The 15,708-nt window shown below is 37.7% G+C and overlaps 1 protein-coding gene across 7 annotated transcripts in view; it reads right to left on the minus strand.

Annotated features, from left to right (window-relative positions):
• NCOA1 (nuclear receptor coactivator 1) overlaps positions 1 to 15,708 on the minus strand; it is a 219,647-nt gene that overhangs the window by 41,983 nt on the left and 161,956 nt on the right. For all 7 annotated transcript variants that reach the window (XM_027555936.1, XM_027555934.1, XM_027555939.1 and 4 more), the window contains 2 exons: positions 13,744 to 15,064; positions 9,854 to 10,034 (listed from right to left, as the gene is read on the minus strand). In XM_027555936.1, coding sequence (XP_027411737.1) covers positions 9,854 to 10,034; positions 13,744 to 15,064 — 1,502 coding nt within the window. The remainder of the gene's footprint in view (positions 1 to 9,853; positions 10,035 to 13,743; positions 15,065 to 15,708) is intronic.

Raw genomic sequence — 15,708 nt, forward strand, 5'->3', positions numbered from 1 at the left:
TTCAGCTTGTGAGAAAATAAATGTCTATTGTTTAAGTCACTGGTCTGTGGTATTTTATTATTATGGCAGCCCTAGTAAACTAACAAAAACTAAAAATGCCTTAGTGGCTTGAGAAAATATACAATTAGGTAGAATTCCTCATTTTAATGAATGGAGATAAGTAGATTTAAGGATGCCCCTCAAACTTATTTAATGCTGCACACTGATAATTATTAACTGCATAAAACATGTTAGGCTCAATTAATCTAACTTGACTACATATTGAAATATACTCAATATTTAGTATGAATGAAATATAGGAGTGCACATAAAAGCACATTCACTTCTAAATACAAAAAATTATAGCTTGCAATTAAACTTGTCTTCTCTAGCATGACAAATGATAGAGAAACCAAATTCTGTATGATTCTGGGGGAAAAAAAGCAAAATACCGAACAACAACAATAAAAGGTGAAGGGAAAGTAATCACTTAATTCTTCTCATTATTTCAATCAGAAAGTTGGTCAGAGAAGATTATCTGAAGTTGTCCCTTTGCTCTGCTCTGCACAATAATTCCTGTCTTATTCCATTTTAGAAATCTAACATAAACAAAATCATTATATTTAAGAGTCAAAGAAAATTTACATGGCTGTCTACCATCTAGACTTAGTATCATAGAATAGTTTATTTGACTCAGTAACAGGACATAGTATCTCACAGTAGTCTTGATGGGAAAAAAGATTACGAAAACAAGTTGGATAAAATATTTTCAAAATAAAGTAATTGTGCTAAATTTGGTGACTAGGGGAAAAAAACCCAATCAATCACTGATTCAATTATAAGTTTTGTTTGCATAGGCTATATACTTAAAAGAAGCTGTTTTTTATTCTAAAGGTCACTTTAACATTTTAGGACTTCTTTTAGAAACTGACTTCTTTTAAAAAAAATTCAACTTGCTGGAATGTTTTACAAAATACACAATTTATCTCTCCTTATCCAAGGAATAAACCTACTACTTTTGGTCATGTTTGTGTTTCTGATACAAACATGAGTAAGTATGTATATATGTTACACAAGACAGGCATAGTGATTTTCAAAGGGACACATTACTGTGTTTACTCGTCTCTGCTGGAGAGAGGCAGCTGATGTGGGGGTAGAAAACAAGCTATTAGGGACTCCTGATCAAGCTGTTTATTTTTTTAATAATCTGTGCAAAGGATCCAGCATCATATTTTCTCCATTTTAAATATGGTTAAAATAAAATCTTATATCCCCATTAGCCATAGTGATTTCAGCTAGAAAAACAAACAAATGCTTATATTATTAAAAAATTTAAAAACTCCTTCTGCACACAGTAGAAAGCATTGTTAAATCAAGAGTGGCTTTTGCACATTTTACTCCACTAAGAGTTAATTCAGCATCTAGTGATTCTGGTGTTCACAGTTAATTTTCTTCAGCTGTTGATAAAGAGATTCTGGTTCAGTTTTGTGTTACATTTGGCTGTTAACTATGCACAGCAGCTATAGTGTTTGACTAATTTCTCTACTATACAAAAAGAACTATAAATCAGTAAGATAAAAACTGAATAACCCAGTAGGTAACAGGTCACAAAAAAGCACTGAAAAGTGATCAACCTAATTTCACAATAAAAGAAATACATATTAAAACTACATTGAGATACTTAAAAAACTCTTCAGATTGGCAAAGATGAAAAAGTGCATAATTCAAACGATTAGAAAGGATGTGTAGAAAGAAGAACATTATCACCCTGTAAATTGGCATAAGAAAGGCCATTTGGTAAAATCCACCTATGCTTTGACCCAGCAATTCCGTTCAGAATTTACAGTTCAGATATACTCTTAGATGTGGTCAACTATCTGTACTATGTAAGATTATTAATTATAGTCCTGCAGTAGCAAAAGATGCCTACCAATAGTCACAAAACACTAAACACAACCTCAAAAACAAGGAACTAAAAATGGATTTTTTTAAATGCTGAAAATGTTTTATGTGAAACATGTATTTTTAGTTATGCAACACTCAGTGTATTACAGATTAATAAAATTTAAAAAAATTTTAAACCTCAGAATGTGTATGTTCACAGAACAAAAAAATGAGCAGGAGGTCATTCATTCACTTCAGTAGTGTTGCCAGTGTTCAAATATTTTTGGAATTCTTCTAAAACTGTCTTATCTAGTATACAAGTATTCAAGAAAATACTTCTAACTACATCTAACTTTGATTCTGATTTTTTTTAAGTATTATTCTTTTTGGATCAACAAATTTGGCTCCAAATTACTTCACAAAACTTCAAAAGTCAAATCCACATTTAAAATATAGGAATTTGAAGACAGACAAAAAGACATGGCAGAGGTTTTGAAGGTACTGCTAAGAGAGCACATTATATATGTTTTGATCAAGATCTTCCTAAATTCTTTTAATGTGCTCTTACAGTACATTTCCAACAAAATTATTTAAGTCACGTGGTCACACTGCATGGGAGTACGTGTGTGTGTGTGTGCCTATAAACGATGTGTTTTGAAACCAGGCAGGCTGAAATTTAAATCCTGGTTCTGCGTACACTAACTGGATAACTTTGGGCAAGTTTTTATCTGTGTGTGTGTGTTTTCTTTCTTTGGACCTTAGTTTTCTTGTACGTAAGTAGATCTATGGAACATTTTTGGTTCAATGTGACAGATTTACCATCTCTATTTTATTCTACACCCAAAATTTTCATGGAAATAAAGGAAATTGAAAGGGGACAATAAATCTACAGCTGAAGGAGAGGTAAAAGAAGTAACATGGTAGCTAACTAGAACAATGAAAACAAAACAGATGGAAAGATAAAACTGATGGAGAAGTTCACCTAAACTAAAAAACTTATATTATGAAAAAAGGGGAGATTTTCCAAAAGAGGAAGTTTACTCAGAGGGACACCAGAACAATTCCAGGCTCAGTGGTCATTTGAACAAGTAAAGGAACAGGCCACGGGTGATTGCTGGGATAATTAAAGGACAACTGAACAGCTGTCACCAGGCCCTGCTCTGAGTGCAGCTGACTCTGGCGTCTGCCCATGGGATTAAAGTGGTGAGGACATGACTCAGTGTGGGAGTTCTGCCCAGGGAATCTCCCAAAGTGGGTGTGAGGGCTGCCACGAGGGATTTCCCTCTCACCAGCCCTGACTCCTTCACAACAACAACTGAGCACCAGGGCTTCTATAATCAGAAGCTACATTCACTGCCAGAGCAAAAGGGCCTCTCACTTTAGCTGAAGAGACACTTTAGCTACCACGGTGTTTCATTCTAGGTCTTTTTCAGTATACATACACAGACAGCCCTGGTTCACCAAAACATTCAAGAAAAGTCAACAGCAGGAAGGAAAGACAGCAAATTTAACAGAGAAACAAACTTTGAAGAAAAAAGGATTGTTACAAAAAATGGAGTATGCCAAATTAATCAATACACAGATTTAAAAGTCTATCATATATATAAAAGGCAATAGAGTTCTATGAAAAAAATTTCCATACACATGATTGCTACAATTTAAAGAACTCAACAGACTGACTGAGGAACAGGATGGATATGGTTGAAGATTCAGTTTTGATCTGAAAAATCTGGCCCAGAGACTCTCAGAATACAGTGCAAATGGGCAAGGGCAAGGTAAGTGTGACAGAAAAGATAAGTGACATGGCAGATAGATCCAGGAGTTCGAATAGGTGGTGAATAGTTCAACTGTCTTATGCGAGACCTTTGGGCACAAAGTTAAGACGTGGAATCAGCCATCTGATAATGGAGTCTGGCTCGGGTGAAAGGTGGTGGTGGACAGTGTAGAGGCTAGAGGTGGCAGAGACTCAGAGGCTATTCTCTTCCCTTTATGAGTTATTATATTTTTGTCCTCATCTTCTTTTTTCTTTCTCCAGTCCTTTGTCCTCTTTTCCTTTCTCTTCTCCTTGTTTCTTTCCTGTTTGCATGGAAACACAGTCTGCAGTGATCACCCTCTCCTCATTTACCTCATTTCACCCCTCTCTTTCTGGCTTTCAGCAACACTACAGCACAAAGTTTAACAGATTCTGGTGTCAGTTCAGTTAGTTCAGTCACTCAGTTTGAACGGACTGACAACCTACTCAGACCAGATCAGTTCAGTTCAGTCGCTCAGTCGTGTCTGACTGTTTGCAACCCCATGGACTGTAGCACGCCAGGCTTTCCTGTCCATCACCACGTCCCAGAGCTTACTCAAACTCATGTCCATCAAGTCGGTGATGCCATCCAACCATCTCATGCTCTGTTGTCCCCTTCTCCTCCCGCCTTCAATCTTTCCCAGCATCAGGGTCTTTTCCGATGAGTTGGTTCTTCACATCAGGTGGCCAAAGTACTGAAGTTTCAGCTTCAGCATCAGTCCTTCCAATGAATATTCAGGACTGCTTTCCTTTAGGATGGACTGGTTGGATCACCTTGCAGTCCAAGGGACTCTCAAGAGTCTTCTCCAACACCACAGTTCAAAAGCATCAATTCTTCGTTGCTCAGCTTTCTTTATAAGTCCAGCTCTCACATCCATACTTGACTACTGGAAAAAACCATAGCTTTGACTAGATGGACCTTTGTTGGTAAAGTAATATCTCTGCTTTTTAATATACTGTCTAGGTTGGTCATAGCTTTTCTTCCAAGGAGCAGGTGTCTGGCCTATTTACAAACTCTTCCAGGTGCTACTAGTGGTAAAGAATCCGCCTAACAATGCAGGAGAGGCAAGAGATGCAGGTTCAATCCCTGGCTTGAGAAGATACCCTAGAGGAGAAAATGACAACCTACTCCAGTATTTTTGCCTGGAAAATCCCATAGACAGAGGAGCCTGGTGGGCTACAGTCCATGGGGTCTCAAAGAGTTGGACATGACTGACTGACTGAGCACATGTACATAAAGCTGTATTCAGGGGAGGAAATCTCAAGAGAGAAAAAAGAGCTATTTGACTCAAGACGGATTAGGAATGAAAAACATTCCACTTTCACAGACTGGAGAGCTAGAAGACACTTTCTATTTTTATTAACTTTAATTTTCATCAAATTAACACATATACAAAACTTTAAAAGTCAGAACCAAAAGGTCTATGAATAAAAGCAGTTTTCTGTCTTGCCCCTTCTGACCCTTTGATTACTCCCCTTTCAACAGAGACAACCATTCACAACTTGTCTGTTTTCTTTGGCAACTGCCTATTTCTAAAATATCTCCATTTTAAGTTTCTGACTCCCCATCATGATAGATGGGGTTTCAGTTCTCTCACATCTACTACTCTTACTACCTTCTATGTTCCCAATTCCCTAACAGAGATCATTGCTTTTTTTACATAAAATGCTAATATTTAGATTCTTAGAACTATGCAAATATTACTTACTGCTAAGTCATATTGTATACAAACATCCCTTCTTATATCATGCTTTCATTTTTCTTGAGTTAACAATTAGTTTATTTTTTTCATTTTCCTACTTTTCTTGGAGACTTTTTCAGATGCTTCAACATTTTTGACATGAATCTATGAATCATCTTTTTTATAAACTCAGAGAGAAATTTCATTTGTTCCTTGGAGGCTGTCTTTTCAGAAGACTTGGACCTGCTACTCCAATTTACATGTGTTGTTCTCTAATCTGGCTGATCACCTATCATTCCTGGACTTCTTTTCAGATCCTCTGTTTCCCTGAACCCTGTAAGCCTCTCTTTTTTGGTTTTCTTCCTGTTTCCTGAAGTATGGGTTGGCAAAAAAGTTTGTCAGAAAATCCGAATGAACTTTTTGGCCAACCCAATATATCCTCAAGGGCCTTAACTACAGAAGGTAAACATACTATGCAAGTATTTGTGCCCTTTAATATCCAAAAATGTCTTTATTTCAGCCTTCACAACTACTGGAAGTTGGATGCCTGATTACAGGTCAGAAACCATTCTAACCCCTGGTATTTCTAAAATAAACTTTATTAACATAGAGTTCATATAAAACAATATGCACTGATTTTCAGTGTACAGTTCAATAAACTTGGCAAAAGTATAAACCCATACATAATCTTCCACCTCAATCAGGAAAACAGAATATTTCTATCACCTTTAAAAATTCCCTCAAGCTCCTTGGCTATCAATCTTCCCTACTTTGACCTCACCACTGGCAACCAATGATCTTTACTTTTTTCACTCATATTTTTGAGACCAATTCATACCCTGTACTAACAGTCCCTTCCTTTTCACTGCTGAGCAGTATTCCATTTTATAAAGAAGCCATTTCCTTGTTGATGAACATTCAAACTGTCTCCAGTTTGAGACTATCATGAATAAAGCTATGTGAACATTTGTGGTCAAGTTTTTGATGAACACATGCTTTCATTTGGCTCTGTCTCCAATAACTAAGAGTTGAATTGTTGGGTCACACGGTAAAAGCATGTTTAAGAGAAATGGCTGAACGATTTTCCAAATCTGTTTTACCCTTTTACATTGCTACCAGCAACAGCAAAGTTCAAGTTGCCCCACATCTTTGCTATCATTTTGTTTTGTCAGTTTTTTAAATGCTAGATATTTCAATGAGTATGTAGCAGCACTGCATTATAGTTTTAATTCACATTTCCTTGATGGTTAAAAACACTGACCATCTTCTTATGTGATGGTTAAAAACACTGACCATCTTCTTATGTGCTACTTGCAACTTTCATATCTTATTTTATGAAGTATATTTTAAAATTCTTTGCCCATTTTTTAGATTGGGCTGTTTCCCCTGTTATTAACATCTTACATTAGTGTGGTATATTTGTTAGAATAGATGAATATTGGCACATTTTCATTAAATAAAGCCCACAGTTTACATTAGGGTTCACTCTTTGCGTTGCTCATTCTAGTGGTTTTGATAAATGTAAAATAACACGTATCCACCATTACAGTATCATACAGAATAGGTTCACTGCTCTAAAAACTACCCACGTTCCACCGATTTATCCCTCTCCCTGGCAACCACTAATCTTTTTACTGTCTCTAGTTTTGCCTTTGCCAAAATGCCATATAGTTGGAATCATAAAGTACGTAACCTTTTCAGGTTGGTTTCTTTCACTCAGCAATATTCATTTAAGGTTTCTCCATGTCTTTCTGTGGCTTGACAGCTTCCAAGTTTTGGTCATTACAATTCACTGTATACAATTCACATCTCTCTGCAAGCTTTTAGAATCTTTATCTCTGATGTTTTAGAATTACATGATAGTAAGTTTTGGTACCGGTTTTGTGTGTGTGTGTGTGTGTTGAATACTTGTTGAATCATTTCACTCTGAAGAATTATGTCCTTCAGTTCTAGAAAAGTCTTTTTTTTTTTTGGTTTGAAAATATCTTCTTTTCCATCTTCCCCACTCATGCATGCTACATGGTAAGTCACTTCAGTCGTGTCTGACTCTGTGCAACCCTATGGCCTATAGCCCTTCAGGCTCCTCTGTCCATGGGATTCTCCAGGGATTGAACCCACATCTCTTGTGTCTCCTGCATTGGCACGCAGGTTCTTTACCATAGAGCCACCTGGAAAGCTCTTTTCCCCTGACTGTTTCTGAAATTTTTATCAATCGCTATTGGCTCTTGTAGGTCAACCTAACTTTTTATTGCCTACTTTCTATGTGTCTTTTGCTTTCTCTGAAAGATTTTCTCAGTCTAATTTTCTAATATTTCTCTTGAAATTTAAAAATTTTGGATATCTAATTTCCAAAAGTCCTTTCTTCCTTTTGTCCTTTTTTTCTTCTGATGCTATTCATGGATGACGTATCTTTTCCAAAATTGTTAGTCCATATACTCATTATATATTTCCACTGTATACTCTTTTTGTCTGGTTAGTTTGCTCTCTTTTATGTTACAGGCTTCAAGTCCTGATGGTCTTTGGCTGTGTTTGCTCTGAACAGATGCAGTGTTCTAAAACACTGACTGGCTGGGTTCTGTGTAAGGCTTGTGCCTGCTTGCAGCCTTCACTGTTGGACACTTATTACTGTTATTTTATTTACTTTTATTTTTTGGTCATGTCATTTGGCATGTGGGATCTTCGTTCTCTGAGCAGGGGTCGAACCTGTGCCCCCTGCATTGGAAGCACAGAGTCTTAACTACCGGACCACCAGGTAAGTCCCACTGTTGGATATTTAAGATGGCAGCATGACCTTTGCACTTAGGGATTTCCCCATAGATATCCACATCCCAACATCTTCTTTTGGCCAAGTGGTATCTCTCAAGAGAACTCCTCCAGTTTTCCACATCAGAAGGGGAAGGACCAGGATCGAACCAATCAATTTACAAACTCTTATTCTATCTCCTTTTGGCCTTATATCTCATTGTTTCCCCACTTGTGCCCGATATCCCAGAGTCTGGAGTCTAATTTCAATTAGAAGACTTCTGAAATCATTTCATCTAATTCTTATTTTATAATAATAAAAGAGCTGACTCGTTGGAAAAGACCCCAGTGCTAGGAAGGATCGAAGGCAGGAGGAGAAGGGGACGACAGAGGCCGAGACAGCTGGATGGCCTCACTGACTCAACAGACATGAGTCTGGGCAAGCTTCAGGAGAAGGCGAAGGACAGGGGAGCCTGGCGTGCTGCAGTGTGTGGGGTCACAAATAGTCGGGCATGACTCAAGCAACTGAACAATAACACATCCTTATTTTGTAGATAAAGAGAACGAGGCTCAGAAAATTCATTTGTTGAAGGTATAACTGTTATTAATAATAAATGGGAAATGTGAGACTTCAACCTAGGCTTCTGCTCTCATCTAGTGTTCTGGTCAGCTGAAAAACTGCTTCCCAAAATGTCAGAGATGATTTGAGATTTTTCTTTCCAAATGCCTAGAAATCTTGGTAAGCTTTCAGGAATTGTGTCATGATAGCTAAAAGCTGAGGTATGACTGAAATAAACAAGCCCCACATCTGGTCCCATGAGACGAGGGACAGGCAAATTTTCAAAGTGAGCTGGTTAGTTTCCTTTACTTTCAAGGTCACACAATGGAATTATCACCACTATTATTTCAACTTCAAATCTGACAGGTGAAAATAATATAATAGCTCTATCTTCATGAACTGGAAATATACTATTCAAAGTGTCTCTTAAGTAGGAAAATATTAACATGGGCGAGAGCAGTCATGACCTATTTCAACACAGTTGTCTCCATGAAAAACTCATTCTGTGGGGTAACACATATTACTTGACAAAAGGAATTCCATAATCAAGAAAAGTTTGGTAAATGTTGGGTTAAAGAAATATTTAATTTAAATCGTAAGATAGGCAACAAGGATGTATTATACAACATGGGGAATATAGTCAATATTCTATAATAATTGTAAATGGAGTGTAAACTTTAAAACATGTGTAATTTTTTAAGAATTAAAAAAGAAACTGGCATGAAGATAAAGCAAAAAAATAAAAAAACTAAACTAGTTTCTCTAACACAGGACTTCATAAAACCTCTAATATACACTAAGGAATGATATATATGTCATGAAGCATTTACCCAGTGTATGTCAGCACAAAATACTTTTCTTCACAATTTATGGAGCCAGTATTCAAGAAGACACTTTGGAAACATAATCTGACCCCACATTATACTTCTGAAAGTCCTACTATGGAAAGGTTGGGTAAGAACGTAAAATTACTCAATATCAACTGCTCACCTTAAAATTACCTATTAAAAAGTAGAGGTTGTACTATAACTTAAAATACACAAGACGAGTGACATTCATATATCTAAAATCAACTATATACTACTTACTGTGGCATTAATGAAAAGATACTTCACTCCCAATAAACAAAAGGTCTGTGCAATAATTATGAGGGACAAAGCTCTAATCCATATCATCATTAAACGTTTAAAATGAAGTTCTGTCCCCAACACATACTGTTCAGCCTGGAAGTGGGCCTGGCAGAGGTGGACTGAAGTGCAGATGGCAGGATCTCCGATTTGATGGCCACATTGCTGACTGCGCCATCCATCCTCTCTGTCTCACATAGGCCTGGCAACTGTGGTGCCTTCTCCAGCGTCGGAAGTAACTGATCAAACTGGTCAAGGTCAGCTGTAAACTAAGAACGGAAATCAAAGTTAGAGGAAACACATTCTACACTTTCACCTGAAAGAAACTAGAAAACAAGTTGTTCCTTTAAAATACATGAATTGAGTGTGACTATGAGAGAATGAAGAAAGAAGAAATAATTAGAAAGACTGGGGCCTCAATGAAATAGCATGACCTAACACTGGATTTCTTTGGAAGGAATGATGCTGAAGCTGAAACTCTAGTACTTTGGCCACCTCATGCGAAGAGTTCACTCATTGGAAAAGACTCTGATGCTGGGAGGGATTGGGGGCAAGAGGAGAAGGGGACGAAAGAGGATGAGATGGCTGGATGGCATCACTGACTCAGTGGACGTGAGTTTGAGTGAACTCTGGAAGTTGGTGATGGACAGGAAGGCCTGGCGTGCTGTGATTCATGGGGTCGCAAAGAGTCAGACACGACTGAGCGACTGAACTAAACTGAACTGAACACTGGAACAAAATGTGGAAGTTTATGGTACTGATACACTGCAGGATATAAGACAACATACACACGGTGCTTATCTATTATATTTTGGTATAAAATGTACGCACTGGAAAAAGATTGAACTGGAAAGAGATATTGAGAGTACTGTGTTACGACAATAACATCATGAGTGATTTTTTCCTGTCATATTTTTCAAAATTTTATAAAATGGATTACTTTATGAAGGAGTAAAAAATACATTTACGTTGACATACTTTTTAAAAATTTACATTGACATACTTTTTAAAAATAATTTCTTAAAGTTTGTGAAATTTTTTTTAATGAATATTAGCTTCAAATATCAGAGAAGGCAATGGCACCCCACTCCAGTACTCTTGCCTGGAAAATTCCACGGATGGAGGAGCCTGTTAGGCTGCAATTCATGGGGTCACTAAGAGTCAGACACGACTGAGCGACTTTACTTTCACTTTTCACTTTCATGCATTGGAGAAGGAAATGGCAACCCACTCCAGTGTTCTTGCCTGGAGAATCCCAGGGATGGGGGAGCCTGGTGGGCTGCCATCTATGGGGTCGCACAGGGTCGGACACGACTGAAGTGACTTAGCATAGCATAGCATAGCTTCAAATATCCCAGAAAGGTCACTTCTCATTTAAAGACTTAACAGAGTAGGAAATGTAGTTTCTATCATAGGTAGGGAGTTCTTACATCTGTCTGTGGTTAGGCATAGGAGAAAACTGACCTTTATTTCACAACATTATTCCATGACGGTTACCTTAAGATAATTCATAAACATAAAATGTCTAGCTGTTTGGGTTTTATTACTTAATTCAACTAAAATCCCTTCCTAGATTGTAAAATTACATGTACATATTTTTTTAAACATCTGGCTTCTTTCACATTACATTTCTGAAGTTTAGACATGCTGCTCCAGGTAGCAGTAGTTCATTTTGTTTCTGTTGCTGAATAGTGTCCCATTGTACGAATATGCTACAATATATATTTATCAATTCTAGTGATGGATTTGGGAAATTTTTCTGGTTTTGGGCTAATATAAGTAAAACTACTATGACTATTTTTAAACACATCTTTTGCGGCACGTGCAAAAAGTACTAATCAAAAAGGGAAAAACTGACAATTTGGAGTCTACATTAAAATGAAGAACTTGACTTCATCAAAAAGCACCATTAACAGGGAGAAAAGGCAGGGCACAGTATAGAGAAGACATCTGTAAATATATAACCAATAAATGACTCACCCAAAATGTATAAAGAACTCTTACACATCAATAGGAAAAATACAACATATTGGGAAAATGGGCAAAACACTTCAAAAGATATTTACAAAAGAAAACATCCAAACGACCAATAAATATTTATTGTGGGCTAAGTCGCTTCAATAGTGTACAACCGGCTGCAACCCTATGGACTGTAGCCGACCAGGCTCCACTGTCAATGGGATTCTCCAGGCAAGAACACTGGAGTGGGTTGCCATGCCCTCCTCCAGGGGATCTTCCCAACCCAGGGATCGAACCTGCATCTCTATGTGTCCTGCGTTGGAAGGAGGGTTCTTTACTACCAGTGCCACCTGGGAAGTCCAGATATTTATTAGGGAAAGGCAAATTAAAACTATGAAATATCACTACACAGATCCCAGAATGGCTAGAAGTTAAAAAGATAGACAACACCAAGTATTAATAAGGACATGGAACAACTAGAAGGAATTCTCATACCCTGGAAAAACTAGCATTATCTGCTAAAGATGAACACACACATATTTTATGATCCTGTAATTCCAACCCCCAGGTATAAACTCAGCAGAAGTGCATGTATGTACACCAAAACAGATGTGCCAAGGTAGTATACAATGGCATTTTCTTATAAAGCTGTTACTTTTGAAGTCAATTTTAAAGACTGAGAATTTTAATGTAGTTATTTAAAGCTATTATTCAGCTTAGAAACATGACATTAGTTTAGCTGTACCAAGAAACATAGGACAACCTTCTCAAAGAGTAAATGTATATAGAAATAACCAAAACAGTGTCATTACAAATAGTAAACAGAGACAATACAGAGACACTGAGCATTCGAGGAAAAGAATGTCTAACTAGAGCTACTGTAGGAAGCTTTACAGAAATGATTGTGTATTGTGTGTGAATGATTGTGAACTGTGTTTAAAGGATGAGTAGAAGTTCAGCAGACATAGAAAGGAGAGCAAGGCAGAAGATACTTAGAAGAGACATGGCTTATCCCAGGAATAGGAAGGGCTTCCATGTACCTAGAATGTAGTATGCCTGAGAGAAGAGAGAGGCTTCTGGGAGATAAGGGCAAAAAATAAAACTGACTCAAGAAACTCTAGTACCTATACATACTAAGTGTGAATTTGGTTTCACAAGGAAGAATCTTATTAATAAACTGCTTTGTAAATACATTCTCAGCTATTTCATGGATGTCTATATTCTGTCTAAATAATGTATACACTTCTAGCGGGGAGGAATCACATTTTCTGCTTTTCTTAAATTCCTTCAGAATCCGCTGCAATTATTCAATAAATGAAGCTGCCTATTACTTTTCACCACCCGCTACCCCAGCCTAAACACAGAGGTTCCTGATCCATAACAATTACACAAAGGTTTATTTGTATTTACTTCTGTTTCAGAGCATGTTATATAGCCTACTATCTGGAATACTCAAAGTCTCTATCTGATGGGGGCTGGGGGTTGAGAGTGGTTAGAGTGAGAAGGAAAATGACTTTAGAAAATGTTTCAAAGGAAATTAAATAGCAAAGCAAGCCAGACTAGGTACCCGTGTCCACCTCCTCACATTTCTCTCTCATTTCATTTACATCAGAGGTTCCCAAACTTAGTTACCTATCAGAGTTCTCTGGGAAGTCTTTAAAATACAAGTTTCTGGGCTCTATTCTGAAAGAGCTGGATTTAATAGATGGAGAGATGAGAGGAGGGGGCAGGGAAGGTATTTTTTCTAAAATCTACAAAGATGTGAACTATGACTTTATCGAAAGAAACATCTACTTTCTTAGAAAGCCACACTAAATATGGTAACCCTCCAAGGTTCCAAAGAGAACTTTTGAGGGTATCCTGTGGGTTTTCAACCATTGATATTAATCTTTTAATATGTGCCCAATGGATAGGGCAAAACATAGCCTGAATCCAAATATAGTCGATGCATGGAACAAAATAAAAGAAAAGAGAAAAATAACTAGGAATGTTCATTCTATGAAGTAAAGAATTACCTACCTGGCTCTGTGACTCCAGTTTAATTTCCTCAGGAGCAGGTTTGGTCATGGAGGCTGGGTTTGTGTTACAAGGATCCATCTGTTCTTTCTTTTCCACCTTCACCTTTACATCATCCAGGCTCAGGTTCGGAGTAGATCTTAAATCTTTCTCATCTTTATCTAAAAGGTAGCGTAGGAGCTGATGGTCTTTTGATTCTTTTTTCTTGGAAGCATCCAGTTCCAGTTTTACACTGGAATTTCCCTGGACCTGTCCAGTCACTGACACAGAAGTAGATGCACTGTCCTTCTTATCAGGCTCCACCGACAAAGTTGTGATATCCGAGGGGCTACCCTCCTGTAAGAGACGGTGTAGGATTTTGTGCCGCTCGGTCAGTGAGCTATGAGAGGAGGGGCAAGAACCACTTGAAGAGTTAGTAGAGGCAGAGGTGGAAGTGCCTGTGCAAGACAGTACCTCTTTGCAACTTGTGTCTATGTCAGCATGCCGTAACTGCTGCTCTGCAGTCGTTGTCAAAAGCTGCACTAGTTTGTGACTGGTTTGAGAGTATTTATTGTCTCCATCTGAGAGTCTGTCATTGTTATGTAGAAGCCCAGAATCCAGAGGTTTGCTGTCATTAGAGCTGTTGTCAGACTGAATCATTTCATTTAAAATGGATGCAATCTCTTTGTTATCTTTGGATTCAGCTTTTGCTGGTTGTATATTTAATCTGCTAGGTGAATTCTGTGAGCTCATCTGCCTGAGGACTGGAGAACTGGCAGAGAAGCCAACAGAGTTATTGGGTCCTTCATTCATACTCTGTAAAGGTGTTACTGGGATGTTTGAATAGGATCGGTTACTATTATTACAGGCAGTACTTGTCATGCTAACGGGGGAGCTTAATGTTGGAATATTAGGAGGAAATGAATTGTTAGGCATCCTGGGCCTTGTTGCCAATCCAGAACTAACTTGTCTCCTTGGAGACATGAACTGTGCAAGGGATATTCCTGTACCTTCCATAGGGGAATTATTGAGGTTTAAAGGGGGATTAGTGCTCTGGGAACTGGCCTGTCCCTGGTTTAAGGCAACACTGGCTACAATCTGATTTCCAGGTGAGCATCCAAAACTCCCTTGGCTGTTGCTAGAATTGCTATGACTGCTGCTATGAAGGTCTGAGCTCTGTTGGCGGTTTACTCTGGTGGGTACCATGTTGCTGTTGGATGGTGGCAAGGTAGACGAACGGGCCACACCGTGAGCTGGAGAGATACTGGGATTGACGGAAGGGTTTACCCGGGGCACTGACATTCCAGGATTAGTGTCATCTTGAGGAGAAAGACCACTGTGTTCCCTAGACAGGGGAAAAGACATTCAGACATCTTCATTGGTTTCCATTATAATATTTTATGAAGCACATTATAAAACAAGATAATGTTGCAAACTATCAAGTAAAAAGCTTCTGTATTACTTTAAACTAAAGAAAACAGTGGACTGTTAGTACCATGGTGAAATGTTAGAACACTTCATGGGAAAATAGTGTTTACGATACTGCACATTTGATAATGGTTAAATGCGCAAGAAATCTTCCCTGGCCTTGGAAAACTTCCAATATATATACTTTAAAACTTTACAAAATTTAATACAAATAATTAACACTACATCAGACTTTTGTTGGAAAGAGAAACTTCCCACACTTCTGGTTACAAAGTATTTACTCATGACTCCCTTCATTATAGCTTTTAAGTATTTCAACTCCAAAGAGGAAGACTGGGTAAGGAAAATACTGTGTCACTGATGTAAAAATTAAAAAGAGTGACATGCAGACATAGCAGATGTTTTGAAAGAGAAATCACAATATGAAAAAAGAACTGTGCTAATTCCACTCACAAGCATAAATTAAACTAAAATTAGAAAAAGCAGAATACTGAATTCAGATTTTCATCAAGTTCTTTTACTCAAATCCATAATTACGACAACAGATTTGTGACTGGTATT

The sequence above is a fragment of the Bos indicus x Bos taurus genome, chromosome 11, assembly GCF_003369695.1.
Source record: "Bos indicus x Bos taurus breed Angus x Brahman F1 hybrid chromosome 11, Bos_hybrid_MaternalHap_v2.0, whole genome shotgun sequence".
NCBI lineage: Eukaryota > Metazoa > Chordata > Mammalia > Artiodactyla > Bovidae > Bos > Bos indicus x Bos taurus.